Source organism: Armigeres subalbatus, chromosome 1 (genome assembly GCF_024139115.2).
Source record: "Armigeres subalbatus isolate Guangzhou_Male chromosome 1, GZ_Asu_2, whole genome shotgun sequence".
NCBI classification, from domain to species: Eukaryota; Metazoa; Arthropoda; class Insecta; order Diptera; family Culicidae; genus Armigeres; species Armigeres subalbatus.
The window spans coordinates 271,861,233-271,881,559 of NC_085139.1; the positions used below are offsets into that span (position 1 = coordinate 271,861,233).

Sequence of the window (20,327 nt, forward strand, 5' to 3'; positions counted from 1 at the left end):
CAGTGCAGTAGCTTTGCTAATAGGATGGAAAGTGCGAATAATCCTAGCGGATCGTTCGCTACCTCCGAGTAGATTATTCGCTTCGTAGCTGGTAGGTCGCGATCAGTTGGCGCCTTTGCGCATTCGGCAATTAATAGTCCATCGGTGATTAGCTCCCACAGTATGCCGAGAACCTTGATGACATTGTTGACATGGCGTTGACAAGTAGCTCAGGTGAATTGGAGCATCACACTGAGGATACTGGTCGTCAGATTTTCATACGACCAATCTTATGAGAATCTGTTGGCGCAATAATCAATCGGTCGAAGCGCTGTTACGTTGTTATGGGAGCTACATAGCAACACAAGTAGCTTGTTAGGAAAAATAATTTCCATGCTCATTCCTATCTTGAACTTGATCGTCGATCAATGTCAAGAAGTATGATTTTAATTTTTGACTTTGTAGGAAACGGATGGCGAGTAATTTTTCCTTGCAGACACGGTTCACAGGTTTTGTTATGTGCACAGTTACCTGCCGCGTAATGCCGGTTGCTGTCGAGGATGCGAATAGCATTGATGTCTCTGTGTGCTAATCTGCGATGCCATTCGTGAACACAGTATTTGCCACAATTATGCTCTAAAGTTGCGCTTGTGTGTGTCGGCAGTGTTGGTAAAAACTCAAATTCTCAAATCTCATACACGATTCAAATCAAGCGCGAGGCATACCTCACCCGACTCATGGCCCAGAGAATCGTCCGTGATTTGACTCGCGATTTGCATCATGCGTGATTTTTGCGTGTTTTCCATACGTAAACATAAAAATACGCATCAATCGGGTATTGACACTTTTTGGAGTGTAATTATTTTCGGACAATAAGCGAAACGATGCGATTCTGCGTGGAGAACTCATGCGCAATGCTCTCCATGCAGAAGCGAGTCAGCTCGCGTATGAGGCTTCGGACTTCGGTGAGTGAGATTTGAGCATGATTCTACCAACACTGGTTGTCGCTCACCTTTTTTCTCATTCGTCAAATGTTTACAAAACCGCCTCTTATATCCCACCTTTTTACAATGGTGACACACAATATTCTTCTTGTTTAATTCCGACTTCATAACGGCGGCAGCTTCGATCGGTTTTCTCATTTTTTCATCACCTCGTTAACGATTTTTTCTTTGACCAGTTCCAAACTCATATAGTCCTCCGAGCGGTTCTCTAGCGTGGTCGTTAACGCGTCAAACGAGCCTAGACTGCGGAACACAAGGATCACGTGTAGTTAATCGTCCAACTTGGTGCCCGCATTTGTAAGCTTCTCAAAACGATCCTCGAACTCTTGCAAAGTGCTCAACAATGTCGTCTTCCTCACAATATTAAAGGTTACAAATTCGTTTCAAAAGTTGAACCTTTGAAGTCAACGTCGTTTTCTCGTGCTGCTTCTTCAAACTGTCCCACTCAGCCTTAGCGGACGTAATGTTCCGAATATGTCCATGTTGACTCCGAGTTATCAGCAACCCGATAGTAGCACGCGCTCTTTGATCTGCATTATCCCTGATCGATATTCGCACCGAATCGTACTTCCACAGTGCTCCCCTGACGAGCAAAAACTCTATGCTTCAAGTTTCCATGAGTTGTAATTCTCAATGTTCAATTTTGCAATGCCGGTTCTCTCCATTTCCACTTAAATTCCATAATTTATATGAATGCACGTAATACAATTTTGATCCGAAAGAAAAAAATCAATACCACATTGATTTTTTCTTTTGAATCGAAATTGTTTTGCGTGCATTCACACAAATTACGGAAAAAATCAGAATGGCTGACACCGGCCCGTAATTGGGATTCTATCCAGACCTGGTGCCTTGTTCATCTTTTTTTTCAGCGACACTAAGTTCGTCGTTAATCACTAGCGGTACTACGACAACTGACTCGTATGGTGTAATGGGTCAGTTCGATTAGTTATGCAACGGAAACCTTCGACGATCCTGGCTAACATTTCAAAGAACTTTTCAGAAGGTGTGCTAAGTCCTAGCCACCTTTATCCTTTCTGTATGCATCCCCTTATGAAGTGTCATAAGTCATCCTACACACGTGCTCAAACCAGTCTCTCTCACTACGTTTGATCTCGTAGTTTTTTAGAGCTCTGCTTGCTGTCTTGAACATCTGGAGTCTTTCGATCGATCCTGTCCACCTCGGTTCTAGCACGTCGCAATATTCTTTAAGTTCTAAGACAGGTGCTGCGAAGATCAGCACATATGTTGGCTTAGTCGTCCTTGGCGTTGTTACGTCACAAACTCGTGTCAAGACATCGGATAACTCGTCGCCACTCAGGCCAAGAGTCCGACTTTTCTTTTATAATGATTCCTCTAACAGTTTCGAATTGAACTGCGAGGTACGCCATCCTAGGTCAGTTGTATTGACCCGCCTTGTAGCCATCCATAGCCATTCGCAAACCCTAAAGTGAATCGTTCGTTACTTGCAAGGTACGAAGAAGCTGATGTTGCAGTTCAAGTGGGATCAATGGATGACTTATTAATAGAATTTTTAGATGCTGAATAGACGTCCGACCCTGAAGATTGGAAGTCTATCAGTGGATACATTTCTCAAGAGCTTTTGTACGGTAGCCGGGTGCAGTAAAAACAGATCACTGTCAACACTTAATCAAGCGAGGAGAAGTACTCTGGCGATAGAAGTAACGCATAAATAGACATAAAGTATCATTTTGTACGTGGCCATATGGCTTCATGGACGTTGAAGATTTTACCCAACTGGCAGATATTTCTGCACAGGCTTTGACTTAAACCGATTTGTCTCCTAATATGGAACTAGGATCAGCACCTCTTCCGGAAAATACTTTTCGTTGAACTACCTACCTACTACCAAATCCTCTTTCAAACGAATATTGATGCCTATTCTCGTTTACGCCAGCAAAAACAAGTGGGGAAGTGATTCGTTCGTAATCAAGAATACGAGTATAGGGTTACTGCTCCTGGACTTCATCTCATAGCTCCGATATTCATCCCATGAAAAACAAAGCAATGAAAAGGTATTTGGTTTGTTTCTTATTTTTGTGATTGCTGAAAGTGAGCCCGCATGTTAGCCAAAAGAAACGAAGAAATTGGTGGTTCTTTGTTTCGCGATGAGATGAATATATGATCAGTGAGATGGAAAACGGAGCAGTTCCCCTATATAATACCGGTCTCAATCCCTAGTCCTAAGTCCTAGTCCTCAAATCTAACAGTAACATGTTTATTATGTACCTATATACTTCTCTTTTCAGAAATCGTTATGCAACGATGAAATTCAGAAAACCAAGACCAAATTCGAGAAGGATTATTTGGAACTCAAAATGGAAATTCAGCAAGAGCAGAAAAAGGTAACGCATCATGGTTTCTAATTCGAGCTAATGTACTACTACGAGCTACTACAACCAACATTTTGTTTTTCACAGTTCACCAAAATGGAAATCCACGCTGGCAAATTACAACAGCAGATTGCCAATCTAAATGAAAAAAATCTGGACCTGGTAAGACAGAACGAGTTCATCCAGTCCAAACTGCGTATCATGGAGGACCTACAGAAAGAGCGCAAATCCCTGATGCCACCACCAGCACACGCTCGGCTTTGTAAGTTTCTTTTTCTGAATTTTGTCATGCGAATTCACTCGAAAATTAAAATTGATCGCTTCTGATCAAACAGTATGGGTAGACATAATCCACGTGTGTCACTCTTCTCACCAGGTGCCAATCTCAAAATGGAAGACGAAGAGGGTGAAATATTCAACAACACGTACCTAACGGATCTGAAATCGGGCCGCATGTCGCCGCCGTTCGCCGGCCGTGATTCGATCCGGTACTCGGAACTGCAGCAGCGCAACTCGATGGTTCCGCCCCATTTAAAGAGCAGCTATCTGCCGCAGTACGTCGACGGGAACCTGACGGACGAGGACAATCGAGTAAGTACGGCAGTACCGATCATCCGGAAACATTGTGGCGTTATATTTGAGGAGGATGAGTTAGCCGGCCAAACGTCTGCTTGATTCTTGATGAGTTAAGTTGGTATCTGTGATGTGCGTGTGCTTGTGTGCGTTTCCTTGTTTGGTTTTTGTCCTCTTTGTGGGTTGACTATTCCGTTCCTAGGTGAATGCTAATTTTCAATTTTAAATGCAGGATCTCGCCGCCGGTAACCTGGACGACAGCAGTACAAGCTTGATTTCACGTAAGAAACTAGGTGGAACAACTTCCTACAAACGGCCGGGGCCTCCGACTCCCAGCAAGAAAGCCGGTCGCCTATCGTTCGGAGGATCCTTACCGACGAACGATTTCCAGTACAAGGAAATTCTCAAGGACAACAGCAATGGTGGAACCTCCAGTGGTGGAGTATTCGGTGGTCGTTTGAGTTTCGGCGGTCGGAAGAGTAACGTGGATGCGTCCTCGGCGCCACCCGCAGCCACTGGCAACAACAGTGGCAGTATTGCCGATCTGAATGCTCGCCGGAAAACTCCCGGCAAGTTCAAGCAGATGATCAGCTCGTCGCACCTGTTCAACTCGCTGCAGCCCCTGCAAAGGGACGAGGTAGATAATGAAAAAAAGTTTTTCCCTTTCTATATCTAGATGTTGTGTCGATGGGATTTAGTGGATGGAATCGCTTGCTCTTTTTATTTGTTTATATATATTTTATTATATTTTTTTATTTGTATATATCCGTACTATTGCATCGCTCTGAATACTCAAAATACTAATCCGTCCAACCATTTTTTTAATTCTAAATTTTTTGCATTGTACAAAGAGTGGGTGGGAAAGAGTTAGTTCGGATAATGAATTTAGGAAGTTTGGCTATGTGTCTGGTAGTTGGGCTGAGCTGTGGAGGACGTAGGATGTCCTTCGTAGCTTAGTAGGAAAATCACCTGTCTAGCATACTGGGGCCGTGGGTTCAAACCCCACCAAAAGAAGTGGTTACCCTACAATACATTTTTCGAACTAAACCTTTCACATGTTGTGCAATTGCACAAATCGAGTTTTCAAACCTAGTAATTAATTACCAATTCGGTTGGTCAATACCCGGAAAATAGGCAATTAACTTCGATTGTTCTAATTTTTTTGTTTATTCGATAGGTCACGCTACTCAACGTGAGCTGGGAATATGATAAGCGTCGGAATCGACGCCGCGTTGTTACTACTCCTGTAAAGTAGAATATTGAATTATTGTTTTTAAATTGTATTTTTCCAATGGTTTGTTAATTAACAATAATATATTAAGGTTTGATATTATTAAAGCTGCATTTCGGCGTCTCATATACCTACCTAATACGTTCACATTACGGAGTAAACAACCTTACCCCTATATAAATTATTTGTAAGAGGAATGCCATCAATATAGCTGAATAATATGTTACTCGTAGACCATACATAGTATTAGGATTAAAGATATGAAGCCGTCCATTCAGCTCGATGGTATTTCTTCTCTCTCTTATATTTATTCGATCACGTTGTGGATTGTTTCACACAGTCGGGTTCTCTCAACTTTTAGCAATTCGACCAGAATCTCGTCACTCTCAGCGGTCTTACCGTTCGGTAGTTTTCGAGAACCATATCTTCGTTTATTTTGCAGCTTTTCTTGTCTTTTCATTGTACCACATGTGACGCCAGTTGACCTACTAGTACAGAGACCCACTCATTTGTGCTCAAAGCTGTGGACAGCTGAATTTTAGCTCCAAATGTCAACAACACACATTTATGAGGACAATAGGCCTTTTTTACATTTACGCAAACATACATATTAATCACGAAATTGTTTGACAAATTGTAATTTTTTTCACGTTTTGTTAGTCCTTCGTATGTCTTCCAATTGTCTAACGTCAACTGTTTGTTGCATGCTTTTCCTTCCGTACTTGTCCTTAATCGCTGAAACTTATCCAACATTCGCTGACTACTCTGCAAGACTCCTAAACGACATGACCTTCCCCTGATTCGACACCCGCTCATCACGAAAATCAACTCCAAACGTGATGACACCGATACGGGAAGCTCTGAACTGGACGATCCACGACTCCGACGACGTAAATCAAGACTCGCAACAACAACTAACAACCAAGCCAGCAAAACACGTAAAGAGCGTAAGAATCTCCACTTCCGAAAAGTAATTACCCGGTTCGACAGCAACCGCCGTCTAAGCAGTGCGAACAATAGTAGTGGCAGCGCAGGAAGCAGCCCTTCTAGCATTTCCGCATTGCCCGACGACCCATACGGAGGATTTTATTACAAGGAAACCACCGGTCCGATTCGTAAAATTGACATCAACACGATGCCAGTGTTCGGACGAAGCGATTCCAAGCCCGAACTCATAGTTTTCAACGGGGATAGACTGAAGGATTTGAACAACAACGATAGCGAATCACCTTTGGAAGTGATCACAAGGATCAGAACTCCCAGAAAGATCGATTCAACTATGGCAAACCGGGACTTTCAAACCGATAGCACATTCGTGCAACGGCTGTGCACCAACCGGCGGGACAGGCATCGCCGGAAGAGCCGTGACCAACGCAGACAGTCGTTCAATCGCCTACGAAACATCGACGGTGAGGCAATCGGTCGAAGATCGCCGCAGGATGACTCCTTCGAGGATTACGGAACTCGATCGGATGAGTCCGGCAACGACCACTCCAGAAGCAACTTTGAAATGCTCCTGGAGGAAATGGTGCTGGACCGACCGAGCGAGATACTCCCATCCAGTAGGATGCTGTTGTACCGCGGAAGCATGCTCGACCCGTTCGAAGACGTGGTGAGCAGTTCAACGTCCGGAATGAGACCGGTGAATGTGCCGCTGTTGGAACGGTTTTCGGAAATTTTCCGGATCGCCTCCCTCCAGAGGCAGCAGTCCAACAATAAAGCCTTGGGGGACGGTGTTTCGAGCGAAAAGAAATCTCTCGAAAACGGTACAGAGAACTGGAATCCGTTGGTTTTGATGTTTTTTGTTGGATTGAGCTTCTCGGCATTGGTTTTCGGTATATACCTGTACTATGTTGGATTTCGCGTGGGGAAAGATCTATCATGATGGCGTAAATATGAGAGTATGAGCACAATGATTCCATCCACTTGTACCAATTGTATTATTTTAGTCTGTAGTGAATGTGTGTTTCGTAGTTTATAAAATCAGTATAATGTAACAATATTTCAATGTTTGTGATACATAATTTTCTAAGCTAGGTTTTGTATTCGTGAGTTGCGAAATAAATGTTGTAAATGAGTATATATCAAACGAGTAATATTCGATGTGTTTTTGATTTGCCATTTATCAGTAGAAAGAGAAGTTTGTTTTTGTAGCTGGTTTTGGTTCTAATAGAATTGTTTGTAGATCTTAATTGTGGTGTAATACATAGTGTAGAAGAAGTAAATCAATATTATTTTTGCAATTCCTGATCATAATACTTGGTTAGTTCGTCTTTGAGTGATACTTTTCCATACCATGGGTGCTTTAATGATTATTATGCAACTCAAATGAGTGTTATAATGGGTGTAATAATGAAAAACCAAAATTAGTACAGTAGTTACATTACTACATTTTGCTGAATTAGCTTGGGAAGGTGTTCAATTAGTATATTCTCTGCGTCGCGTAATAAGTGAAATAGTTCGATGGCCATGACATCTTATTTTTCCAACGCAAGTTCATCTATCGCTTCAAGGCTTGTCGGGCTATGCCATGTGTCACGATAACATAGAATATGATTGTTCTCTGCAGTAACATGATTTTCAGGTAATTCATGCGTATTAGGGTGACAATGTAAATCGCCTTTTCGAATTTCAAAAATGGGTAGTGCTCAAAAGTTTCATTCCCTCGAAAAAAGTCCCTATGCAAAATTTCAGCTCAATCGGACTTCGTTAAGTGTTTGACCATCAGTGAACAATCACATTCCGATCAGACAAGTCGCTTTTGTTCACTCGCAGCTCTGCTTACTTTGTATTTGATCGAATATACACATTTTTGATCGAAATGTCGAGTGAAGTTCCAGTGACGAATACGCTGGAGTTTGTGTTTTCCGTAGATGCCACGCCTCCAACAGTAGCAAATATGGTTTGTTTTTATCAAATCGCTCAACGGTGACCGATCAGCAATGGAGACGGACGAGAAGTCCGTTTTCATTCGTTTCAAGTCCAATGAGGCAATGAAATACGTGATTGCGAACAACGAGAAATCTCTTCCTTTTCGCTATACAAACGGAAAGGAAGTGATGGTATGTAGGTCCGGGAACCACTCGATACGTGCGTGTGTTTGATTTGCCACCCGAACTATCGGATGCCGATTTGGTGTCAGTGCTATCAGTATATGAACCCTCCTTAGCCGTGCGGTAAGACGCGCGGCTACAAAGCAAGACCATGCTGAGGGTGGCTGGGTTCGATTCCCGGTGCCGGTCTAGACAATTTTCGGATTGGAAATTTTCTCGATTTCCCTATAAAAGTATCATCGTATCAACTGTGGAAGTGCTCAATGAACACTAAGCTGCAAAGCGGCCCTGTCCCAGTGTGGGGATGTAATGCCAATAAGAAGAAGAAGAAGAAGCTATCAGCATATGGTAGGATTAAACGTGCCGTGCGGGAACGGTTCCCTGCTGAGTTTCTCTTTATCGATTTCCATATATCGGAGTTCGTGGTTTATATATGGAAATCGATTAAGTGATTCCTGACATCCTGTATTTCCGCAACAGAAAAGGCCGAGTATTTTATGACGGGATAAAATTGAAATGTTTTGCTTGCTAGTCGGATCAACATTTGAGAAAATGTTGTCCCAAAAGAAACAGCAATCAACATGTTCTACGGTCGCACTTGAAGTTGAGATCCTGGAAGAACTGGGAGAGTCTGAAGCAATGGAGAAAATAGTACAAAACAACAGCGGCAAAACGGAGAAGAAGAACAAGAAGAAAGCAGATGCCAAGCGACAATGGTCACCCGATCTAGCATCGGACTCTGCTGTAAGCACGACAGAAAAGAAACCCAACAACACGGCATCTAGCGAGAGTGGAGATAGCATGATCACGGTACCAGAGATTTCACCCAGAAAGCAGTACAGAATTGCAACCTATGACTAGCTGAGAGACAAAAGCGAACGAAGGCTAATAATTGAAGGTATAATAGCGGCAGCCGTCGATATATCGATAGAACAAATGGATTTCTATTATGATTAGTTTTTTGCATTGTTATTTATTAGCTCTGAGGTGCTAAATTAGATGTAATTGATAATGTACAACAACAAAAAAAGCATTCGGCTCCCCAAAGTGTTTTTTATATACGACTGAGCCTTATTCAAATAAACAAATTGGCAAAAAAAGTGTTTGACCAAAGCGGCCAAAGTTTGACTGTTTTGAAACACGAAAAATGGTGGGGGTACGAGAAAATTTGGAAATCAATTTTTTTTTATGCCAAATGTCTTAGAAGTGCATAAAACTTCGAGATCTGATGCTACCTAAAAAAATGACTTTTTGGGACTTTGAAAATTTTTGGAAATCGATTTTTTTATGTCAAATGTCTTAAAAATGCATCATCTCGGTTTTTTTTTCAAAGGGACTTAACGTTTTGGGACTGTTTGAGACTTAAAATTTTTCTCGAAATAGATTTTCTTATGCCAAATGTCGTAGATATGAAACGTCGAGATCTGGTGTTATCTCTGAAACAAATTTTTGACGTAAACTACGTCTAATGCTACGTACACACCAGTCAAGCAGTTCGACGAACATTGACTCCACCCCCAAGAAAACGCTTCGGTTGCTGCTTTGTTGGAACGTGTGTGAAGTTGTTCGAACAACCATTTGACAGTTGGCGGCTCGGTTGGGAAAAATTAAAACGGTTTGATTTTGGTTTGAGTTGTCGGGGGTGGAGTCAAGGTTCGCCGAACATGTTTGAGCATTTGTAGTGAAGTTGCACAAACCCCCATATATTTTTTGATGGTTGGTGCTCGAGTTGGTGCTTCGGTCGTTCGTGTGTGATATTGTTGGTCGAATAAATTGATTGTTCGTGTCGGTGTTGATAAAAATTGATGAATGTTTGAATAAACGGGAGGTGGAGTCAATGTTGGTCGAACTGCTTGACCGTGTGTACGTTCCATAATGCAACGTACACACCAGTCAAGCAGTTTGACGAACATTGACTCCGCCCCCAAGAAAACGCTTCGGTTGCTGCTTTGTTTGAACGTGTGTGAAGTTGTTCAAACAACCATTTGACAGTTGGCGGCTCGGTTGGAAAAAAATAAAACGGTTTGATTTTGGATCGGGGGTGGAGTCAAGGTTCGACAAACATGTTTGAGCATTTGTAGTGAAGTTGCACAAACCCCCATATATTTTTTGATGGTTGGTGCTCAAGTTGGCGCTTCGGTCGTTCGTGTGTGATATTGTTGGTCGAATAAATTGATTGTTCGTGCGGCTGTTGGTAAAACTTGACGGATGTTTGAATAACCGAGAGGTGGAGTCAATGTTGGTCAAACTGCTTGACCGTGTGTACGTTCCATAATGTAACGTACACACCAGTCATTAGCAGTTTGACGAACATTGACTCCGCCCCCAAGAAAACGCTTCGGTTGCTGCTTTGTTTGAACGTGCGTGAACTTGTTTGAACAACCATTTGACAGATCAAGATGAATACACCACTAGGTGTTCCAACCTGCCAAATTCACGATTCAGCCATCTTTGATTTTAGTATGGGAGAGCCAGCCGGTTTGTTTTCGTTTTGCACTGAAAATGAATTTTTCACCCCCGCCGTCTTCTCTTCCACAAACTTGGCAGGTTGGAGCACCTACTATTGTGCATTTAGACCAAAACTGTTTATATGACGCTGATGAACTGGCAGCAAGGCCCACTTCCGACAAGATTCGGACGGAAAAATAAAATAAATATGCAGCACTGCACGGTGTTATCTGTCACAAAATCGAGCTTGTTTTGTCGCTGACAACGTCGCTGGCACCAAATTGAAGTTCGGTAGTCGATTTCCACACTTCCAAACGCTCTTCCGACAATGTGTTGATAGCAAATTCAAATTTTGTTCTGTCGTTCATGATGTCGGAAGTAAGTTCGGAAGTAAAACGTCGGAAGTCGGAATACAATTTAGTGCTGGCGACACAATACTATATTCATCTTGTGACAGATGGCGGCTCGGTTGGAAAAAATTAAAACGGTTTGATTTTGGTTTGAGTTGTCGGGGGTGAAGTCAAGGTTCGCCGAACATGTTTGAGCATTTGTACTGAAGTTGCACAAACCCCCATATATTTTTTGATGGTTGGTGCTCAACTTGGCGCTACGGTCGTTCGTGTGTGATATTGTTGGTCGAATAAATTGATTGTTTTTGCCGCTGTTGGAAAAACTTGATGGATGTTTGAGAAAAAGGGGGGTGGAGTCAAGGTTGATCAAACTGCTTGACCGTGTGTACGTTCCATAAGGGGAAGACTCGAATACAGGGTGTAAAACGAAAATTTCCAAATATGAAACCGTCACAAAATTAGGCGATGTTTCAAACGCTAATATCTTCTTAATCTTCTGGTGTATTTCCGAGATTTTTTCATCAATCGACTCGGAAACTCTTCAGCAATTTTTCAATTATGTTTAAACTATTGAGTGTCAACGTTAAACCATGTTTGTATGATGATTTGCACAAAAGGTAGAATAATAGAACTGCATTGACCGCGGTTGGCACAAATGTGTAGCGTTGTGAAATGTTTAAAAAAGTGCTACATATGCGCATGTTCGTGCACGCAAAAATAATCAATTATTATCATGCGTAATTCCTTGTTAATAATTCGTTCATGTCCATGTAAATGCACATTAGAGTGGGGCGTCATGGTCATTTTTTCAAATCAATGGTTTTTCGAAGCCATTCTGGGTCCTGAACAACTGTGCAGAATTTGGGACCGATTGGTTGCTTCCTCGCTTTCCGCATCGCGTTTGAAGTTTGTATGGAAATTAGTATGGGAGAACGTATATTTTTGCATTTGTACTACTAGAGGTTTCAGTTCATCATAAACCAAGTGGCACATTACGTTAAAGTATAACCCAAAGTGTGCCGAAAAACTTTGCTAAAGAAGGCACGTTGCTGGAACATCTACGAAAAAAGTTATAACGCTTCGAAGATTGAGTGTTCAAACCATATGCAAAAATCATTTATTCTGCCAGCACTGCCGAACGTATGGAGCAATAATTTAACTGAGTGTTATTTCAAAATTATTGATTTTATAGTACTTTGGTGCTAATGGGGGATATTCGGAATGATTTCACAAAGTAAAAATTCCGACTAGAAAGAAAATGGGTTTTGCCCTCTGATAATTACAGGTTGTCCGGTAGTGCTGGCAGAAACATTGATTTCTTGCATATGGTTTAAACAATCAATTTTCAAAACGAAATAACATTTTTTGTAGACCTTCCAGCTGCATACCTTCTTCGGCAAAGTCTTTCGGCATCTTCCAGGCTACATGCTAACGTATTGAGTCAAGTGATTGATGATAAATTGAAGCCGCTAAGAGCAAAAATGTAAAAAAGTACATTTTCCCATACTAATTTCCATGTAAATTTAAAACGCGATGCGGCATGCGAGGTCGCAACCAATCGAGCCCATATTTTGCACAGTTGATTGGGGTCCCAAAACGATTCAGAAAAACCTTGATCTCACTTGATCGGACGAAGTTTGCGTTTTCCCATACAACTGCGCCCCACTCTAATGCACATGCTCCAGCTGCTGGACAACGCTAAGTATGAGTGTAGCTCAGATGGAAGGTATCTCAGACAGCTACAGGTACCAATAAATTAACCATTAGGCACCTCCAGATCGGCAGATGTGTGATGCCTTCTGTTGCAGGCCAGGGAGGTTCCACAATGCGTGAGAACTGCCGAGGCGTCTAGGGCCCAGCAGTGTCGTGCTTCTTGTAATGTACTCTTATAACTGCTCTGCCGGACTCTTTCTGTTCCGGCAGGCAAATGTGGAGATCGACTAGTGCAAAAGGACTTGGTTTTAATGTGTTAGGAGCGACACCCCATAATCACCTGGGTTTCGCCTAGCCTAGGTGTCTGGTTACAGTTTTTTACCTCTTTAAAAAAAATACGGTACGGTACGGAGGTCAGAGTGATAAATAAGTTAGGGGCCCTTTAGACCCACCGCTTCATTCTCTCCGTGTATATAAGGCCCGTTCTTTTGCGCTGTGGCGGTGTGGCAGCACTGGAGGAGGGCATTTTTCGTAACGGTGGTGTCTGAAAAGTCGTCTGGCCGTCATCGATGGAAGCAGCTCCCAAACTACAATTTACTCGCAAGATTCAGTGATTGAGTGGTTGCTGTTATTTTGATTATGTCAGAAATAAATCCATTTTTTTTTTCAGGACCGAAGAAATTTGATTTAAGAGGATTATTTCTAAAGTACAAATGATAGTGGGTAGAAGAAAATTCATGATGTCAAGTAAAAAGTGATTTTGTTACTTTTAGTATGTGGAAAAGTGAATTATGAAAAAAAAATCGATTCTTTTAAGAGCCACCATTTCAAGAAAGAGAAAATTGATCCGAGACGAGCTAAATCACAAGCACGTGACAAAGGAAGACGCTGCAATCATTTCATTGGTCACGTGCGGTCGTGTCTTGTACATGGCCCTTCTGATTTTTAAAAGACATTTGGCATAAAAAAAACAATTTCGAAAAAATCCTAAAAAGTCCCAGTTTTTTTTTCGAGGTGACACCAGATCTCGACGTTTCATGCATTTCTGCGACATTTGACATAAAAAAATTCGAAATTTTTCTGGAAATTTTCGAGTTTCATAAAAGTCAAACTTTGACCGCTTTGGTCAAACTCTTAACGAAGTCCGATTGAGATCAAATTTTGCATGGGGACTTTTTTCGAGCAGATGAAACTTTTAAGCACTACTCGTTGTTGAAATTCGATGGTCATAATTTTTCCATACATTCCATTGTAGGGTGCACAATCTTACTTAATTTGTAAGTTATCTCAGTGACAACCATGCGTCGTCGAAGCTGCGCAGTCTGGCTCTCTGACAGCTCCTTTTCTTTGATAAGAAGACGAATCCTTAGGCTGATGACATACTGGGAGCGAAGAGAAGCGAAGCGAAGAGGTTGGTGCTAAGCAAAGCGAAGTGAAGCGGCGATCAAAGCGAGCTATGACATACTGAAAGCGTTTTTCGGAGTTTTGATCTCGCAACAAACACAAGTGTAAAAACATGGATTTCCTCAGATGTAGAATATTTTGCTTCTCCAAGCATATTTAGCACAAAGAGAAGAGTGTTGGGAAGATTTATAGAATGTCGCAAAACCGATTTTATGATGTGAGCGATAGATCATCACCACATACAAACAGACGTAGGGCGTAGCTATGGTAAAACTTTTTGGGCCATATTTTATTTATATTTTACGTTTGCTATGGAAGATCCATCAATTACGTAACGGGAAATTTTCATCACGACCCCCCCCCCCCCTTTTTGTATGAAACATCTGAAAATTTTGCATGGATCGTCACACTTCGCCGACAACACTCCTCCCCCTTCAAGCGTTACGTAGTTTATGGATGTTCTTCTTACAACATTTCTCTACACTGAAGTTGATTTCTCGGGAGATACGCACATCATGAAAACAACTTCCACAAAACTCGTTTTGTCTCGGCAACTTTTTTAAAAAACGGCGTAAACAAACGCAAATCCCAAAAATCCGCAGAAAAAAGGGAAACCATTTCCCACCAATGGCCGGCAAAAAATCAGGACAACAATTTCCTAATCTATCGGATTGTTCCCGAAGTTTTAATATGCGGACATGAGCAAAAATTGCGCCAACCCGATTTTCTTTGAAGTTGAGATACACGGTACGTATCTTCCGCGTAAAAACCGACTCCAGTGTAAAATCAAATATCAAAGCGATTGAACACAACAATTTCATTCGGGTCAAACGCGCATTACAGATGCGTGAAAATCTATCATTTGAAACTAATCCTAAATACGAGAACGATATTAAAATAAAAAGTTCAACATCCATTTGTCTGTGGTAACAGCAAAATACATGTTTTTTTATTTCAAAGTGTTTCTAAATGCATGGACTGCACCAGAATATTCCCAATTTTAATGAGTACTGCTACTATGAAATACATCATATACATGTAGCTAAAACCATACATATTTAAATGTTTTCATTGACCAAATTAACAAAATAAACAATGTCGCTTTCCTCTCCCGCAATACTTTTCACCCACAGCCATTTTACACAACTGCGAACGAGGGTAAACTCAAATCAACAAACATACAGAAGTGATCCTTTGCGATCTCGCGCGGCAAAGCACTCTACGAACTGCTTCGCCTCTTTGGCTACCGCTTCTCGCCTCTTCTCATCGCTTCCACTATGACAGGTATAAGCGATTTCCATATATCGCTCATTGAGGTAGCTTTCACGCGGACGCTTCGCTTCCCTCTCAACTCTTCTAATCGCTTCTCTTCTCTCCCAGTATGGCATCAGCCTTAGGCTGAATCTTTACTGGACACCGCAGCCTGGCTCATTGTCATCTCATTATCTTTAGTAAGGAGACGAACCCTACGTTCTGCGTTCTTACAGGACTCCAACAAAGACTTCCATTCTTGCTTCACTACCATAACTAGGTAGCAGAGAGTCAGCACAGCTTGTTTGTAGTACCTGCTGTAATTGATGCGGACCACATCCGTAATGTCTGTCATGATTTACATCTCCTGGTCACCGCTCTCTTCATGGTTGGTTATCGCCGTTTTGACGATCTCAGTCAGAGTAGCCAAGCCTTTTCTTCTAGCAGTAGGATCCTGCTTATCGCTAACCGCTCATCCTTCCCCATCACTGATTGTTTATTTTATTTTGTTTTTCTTCCACCCCTCAGATCCTTTGCACGGGTCGCTTGACACCGTAAGGGGTTAGGGCGTTAGGGGACGTCACATAACCTGTTTCACTGCCACAGAACCTGATAATATGACTAGATTTATTTTGTTACCCACCACGTCAAGGTATTTTTATCCCCACGTAACGAGCCCGTAACTTGAACACAATATGACAAGAATCATTTGCCTTGCATGCTTTGATATTTCCGAAAATACAACGCTATTTTTGTTATTATAGTAAGATTCTTAAAAAAATCCATAAAATTAGAAGCTACGATAGCATAAAATCGAAATTTGTTGTAGAGATAATGCAAAATAACGGAATGAAAAGTTAGCAACAAAATTGTCTTCTTTTTTGTTCCTGACAAAATTTTTCGGATCTTTGTCATTATTATCTCCGATAAAAACAAAGCTTTGTCGTTGGTTCTCTTTTGTCACTTGTTTCGTATGCGCATCCAAGAAAAATTGATTCCATATATGATTCCATTCCGCATCCAAGATTGATTGATTGTCAGTAACGAACTCTGTTGACGACAAACAGTATATTGTTAGGCGTTGCTCGAATATTGATTCCCTGATTATAGAACTAACAGACTGTCAGATGCAAGTTCGATCGATTCGAGCATGAGCATGAGCATGATTGACCGCCCACGGTTGCTACTCTGTTATTGCTACGTCAGCTGTAATTACACAGAGAACCAACAGATGAAGTTTGGGACTAACATCATCTTCAATGTGTAAGAACTGGTGACCCAAAAAATAAGCAATACCAGCGCCGGCCGTGTCCGAATGCAGGTCAATTGGAATAGGTAGGAAATTGTTGACGTGATACTCGCTTTGATAGAAGCCGACGAATCATCTGCACTTCCACGAGAGATCACTGGGATGTTGGATATATGGGGTAGGGAGTGTGGCAGGGTTCGTTTTGGTAAACGGTATGCCGTGTATAGCGTGTAGTTTGATCGATGATAATTTTTTTAAAGGCCGCACAAAGCAGAACAAAATTTCGGTGATCGGCTGATCGTTCTGCTTACCGCACAAAGCAGAATAAAACTATGATGACCGGCCGATCGTTCTGCTTACTGAAGAAAACATGTCTAGACGCGACTTAAACTTTTAATTTCTAATTTATTTACATACACGCACGAAGCAGAACAAAATTTCGGTTACCGGCCGATCGTTTACTGAAGAAAACACGTCTGGACACGATCTCAGATCTTTCTACGTCCAATACAAAACACGAACAAATCTGCACTCCAGATGCAAGTTCGATCGATTCGATGGACAAAGTAGATAATCTTCATGTTTTAGTTTCCTTAGATTCCGTTTTGGATGAGGTACCCTTGAAAACGCGAGTGCATTTAGTTTTGGATTCCGCGAGGCTTGTCCTTAATAGATTACATACTGTGAAAAACATTTTCAAAGTATGAGAAAAGTAACCTTCCACACTAACTAAGAAAAATATCTATAAATAATATGTGTCGCAAATGTAAGCGATATGGATCAACACATGGCGACCGTTTAACTTCGGGAAACATTGCCCTCAATAAGTTAAGCAATCGACTACGCCAATATTTTTTTTGAAGAGATCGATCATTTCATTTGATTATTCGAAAACTCAACGATTTGTATTATTGTAATGACTAATATTATTTTGTTTTCGAACTGTCGCTTTGAAATCGAAAATTGATATATTCGAGAAATAGCTTGACGACTTCAAATATTGTCTGTATGTTCGTTTTTGGCGTTTAGCTTTGACCGATTTGATCACAAAGGTTGAATATAAAGAGAAATTTCGTTAAATCGGCACCAACATTTCAAAAGGGCGAAACTGATTTTGTAAACAAGAGCTTTTCACGTCTCTGCTGGGCTAATTTGTGCTCACCCACGCAATCCAGCACCATTAAATAAAAGAAGAGGATTCGGTGCTTCCATCAGTGGTATTAGATTGCGTGGGTGGGCTCAAATTAACTCACCAGCGACGTGAGAAGCTTTTGTTTACAAAATCAGTTACACCCTTTTGAAATGTTGGTGCCGAAATGTTAGATTTGTTTTTCTGTTCTCCTAACTTATTTCAATTATGCATGTTTTGAAACTAACTCTTTGCGTGTAGATAATTTGTTGAAATGTTACTATACTGTTATAGTTATTCCATTTGTAACTAATTCAATTCTTTCAACTTTCTCTTCCTTTCGCTTCCACTGACACTGTCGCCAGAACACTTCACCAAGGAGACGCTTGAGCTTGTTCGCCAAACACAATCATAGAAAGTAGAAGCCAAGTCAAGCCAACACCGGTATGCGAATCGCCAGTACCTATACATATTAGTCCTTAGCTTAGTATTCGGGTTTCTTCCTATGTATGTAAATGTATTATATATGAATTAGTCGGTTTCATGGGAACAAGAATCTATACATAAAATATTGTAGTGTTTATAGGCCGAGACGACTATTTTATTGTTTTCAATAAAGAGACTATGTTTTGAACAAACGAACAAATTTAAGTGTTTTTCGAAGAAATCCATTCAATACAAACCTCTGGTTGTTTCACCTTTTCATCAATATAGTTTATTTGCTACATGCTAAGTTTTTTTTTTTCAATTTCAACAAATGCCTTTGTGTTTGCATTCTGCATTCCTCTACATAAGTATGCCTTTTTTGTTTTGTTTTTATCACGCCTATAAGTAGTTATCTATATATTATCTGGTTCTCCTGTAAACTGATTTTCACCTCGAGTTCTCTCCGCGATGCTTTTTTTTCTCTCTATTATTCATGTGTTGACCAGCAAACTTCTATTGTTTATCATATGCACCTTATAACTTTTCTTGTTTCTGTAGTCGTTTCCTCTCTAGAGATAGTGTGTATTTTTTGCGTGTGTGTGTTTTAAGTTGTTATGACCATTTTCTACCTTGTTGCTTTCTTTGTGGTTGTATTAATGAGTACATACTGCAAGTAATGTGGTGGCGGTGGTGAAATGAGCGATGAACCTTTAATAGGTATCATTCTTTTGTGTTTCCGTTATTTTATTATAGGTGAGATTTGATAAGCTATTCCAAAAAAGTTATGCTTTCTTCGTTCGTAGAGATAGCATGACAATGGAATGGTAGTTTGCGCAAATTAGGTACATACTTTTGATTCGACATGAGGTCGAGTGGTCTAATTAGTTTTGTTTGGGCTAAGGAATCAAGCGTTGACTAACGTAGCGACAATTTTGCTGTTATCTATACATTAGAAAAATGAAAAGACAAGCCGTAAGAACTATTGAATATAAAGGTTATAATTTGAAAAACAATATCAATCACAGACAGTATTAAATATTTGAGATTAGGAGTAGAGCTAAGCATGGTATCAATTTCCCGAAAGTTGCATTGTTTCCGAAGATTTCCAGAACGAATTACAGCAGTCTACTTGCGTGTGGAATCAGAAAGTGAATTATGTATTCAATGCGATGGGAGTTCAACAATCCAAGCTGAACCCATGGTTTGTACATCCAAAGAAGAAACCAAGGGAAGACATCGTATCGTATATTTTGGTTTGCATCGGCGATATGGTGATCCTTACGGAGTCCGAAGAGAGGTACTGGATGTCATTGTTGACAGAGAGGTGGAGAAGTGCTGTCGAACACATTTCATGAGAACAGCAAAATACCAGCCAGGGAGTCTCGTCAACTGTACTCGGCTTTAGAGAACGAGGTTAAATGCTGTTGTAGACAGGACGATCGACCGTGAGTGGACTCCCTGGCGGACGAAATGGAAAATTGGAATGGAATCCGAATCGGATACTCACCGACCCAACTGATTAGGTGAAACGTTGCTTCGAACATTTTGAACAACTTCTTCAAGTTCCGTCGCCCGACCAATAATAAACATCCTGAGCCGCCAATGATGCGACGCATTACAGAAGATTGGAGCAGCCATCCGTAGCATGAAATCCAATTAGGCTCTCGAAGTCGATCGCACATCAGCAGAGATGCTCCAAGCTGCCCCCATGCTATCCGCGCAACAGTTTTATCAGTTGCGCGTAAATAGAGGTGGGTCGGCCGTACATTACGAAAGAGCGGAGACGAAAGCGCTGGACCTGGAACCCGGAAGAATTTTGCAGCAGAGGCATACCTAGTCCGATTATCCTCACCTCGTTGGACATACTCTTCAGATTTTTCAATCAAGTGAGTATTTTTTAATAAGAATAATTCAAGCCATCCGCTCGTGCAATCTACAACTTCTCAAAGCATTCAATTATAAGTTCTCTGTGCAGTAGATCGCAAAATCGAAGTTACAACCACGGCCGGTGAATCAAGCATAAGAATGTGGCCGGAGACGAGCCAGCCTCGGGCTGAAAGTCTCTCTAATAGACACAAAAAAAAAGCATAAGAATAAACACAAAGTATCGCCAGTATTTTACGGGTTTTAAAGGACTCATCGGCTTGTATAAGTGGTGTTGCTATTGGAGTTTTTAGAAAAATGTGCCAACTATAGAAAACTAGAGAAGCAAATCAAACACCA

General features: G+C 41.2%; 1 protein-coding gene across 4 annotated transcripts in view; it reads left to right on the forward strand.

Annotated features, from left to right (window-relative positions):
- Window positions 1-18,324, forward strand: part of LOC134207606 (early endosome antigen 1) — a 61,454-nt gene extending 43,130 nt beyond the window's left edge. Inside the window, exons 5-9 of one of the 4 annotated variants that reach the window (XM_062683318.1) lie at window positions 3,254-3,349; window positions 3,425-3,599; window positions 3,714-3,928; window positions 4,143-4,547; window positions 5,914-7,239. In XM_062683318.1, the coding sequence (XP_062539302.1) occupies window positions 3,254-3,349; window positions 3,425-3,599; window positions 3,714-3,928; window positions 4,143-4,547; window positions 5,914-7,026 (2,004 nt within the window). In that variant the 3' untranslated portion in view covers window positions 7,027-7,239. Of the gene's footprint in view, window positions 1-3,253; window positions 3,350-3,424; window positions 3,600-3,713; window positions 4,023-4,142; window positions 4,548-5,087; window positions 5,830-5,913; window positions 7,240-18,043 lie in introns of those variants that run through there. The other 3 variants (XM_062683320.1, XM_062683319.1, XM_062683321.1) reach the window with 3 other exon arrangements.
- The last annotated feature ends 2,003 nt before the right edge of the window (window positions 18,325-20,327 follow it).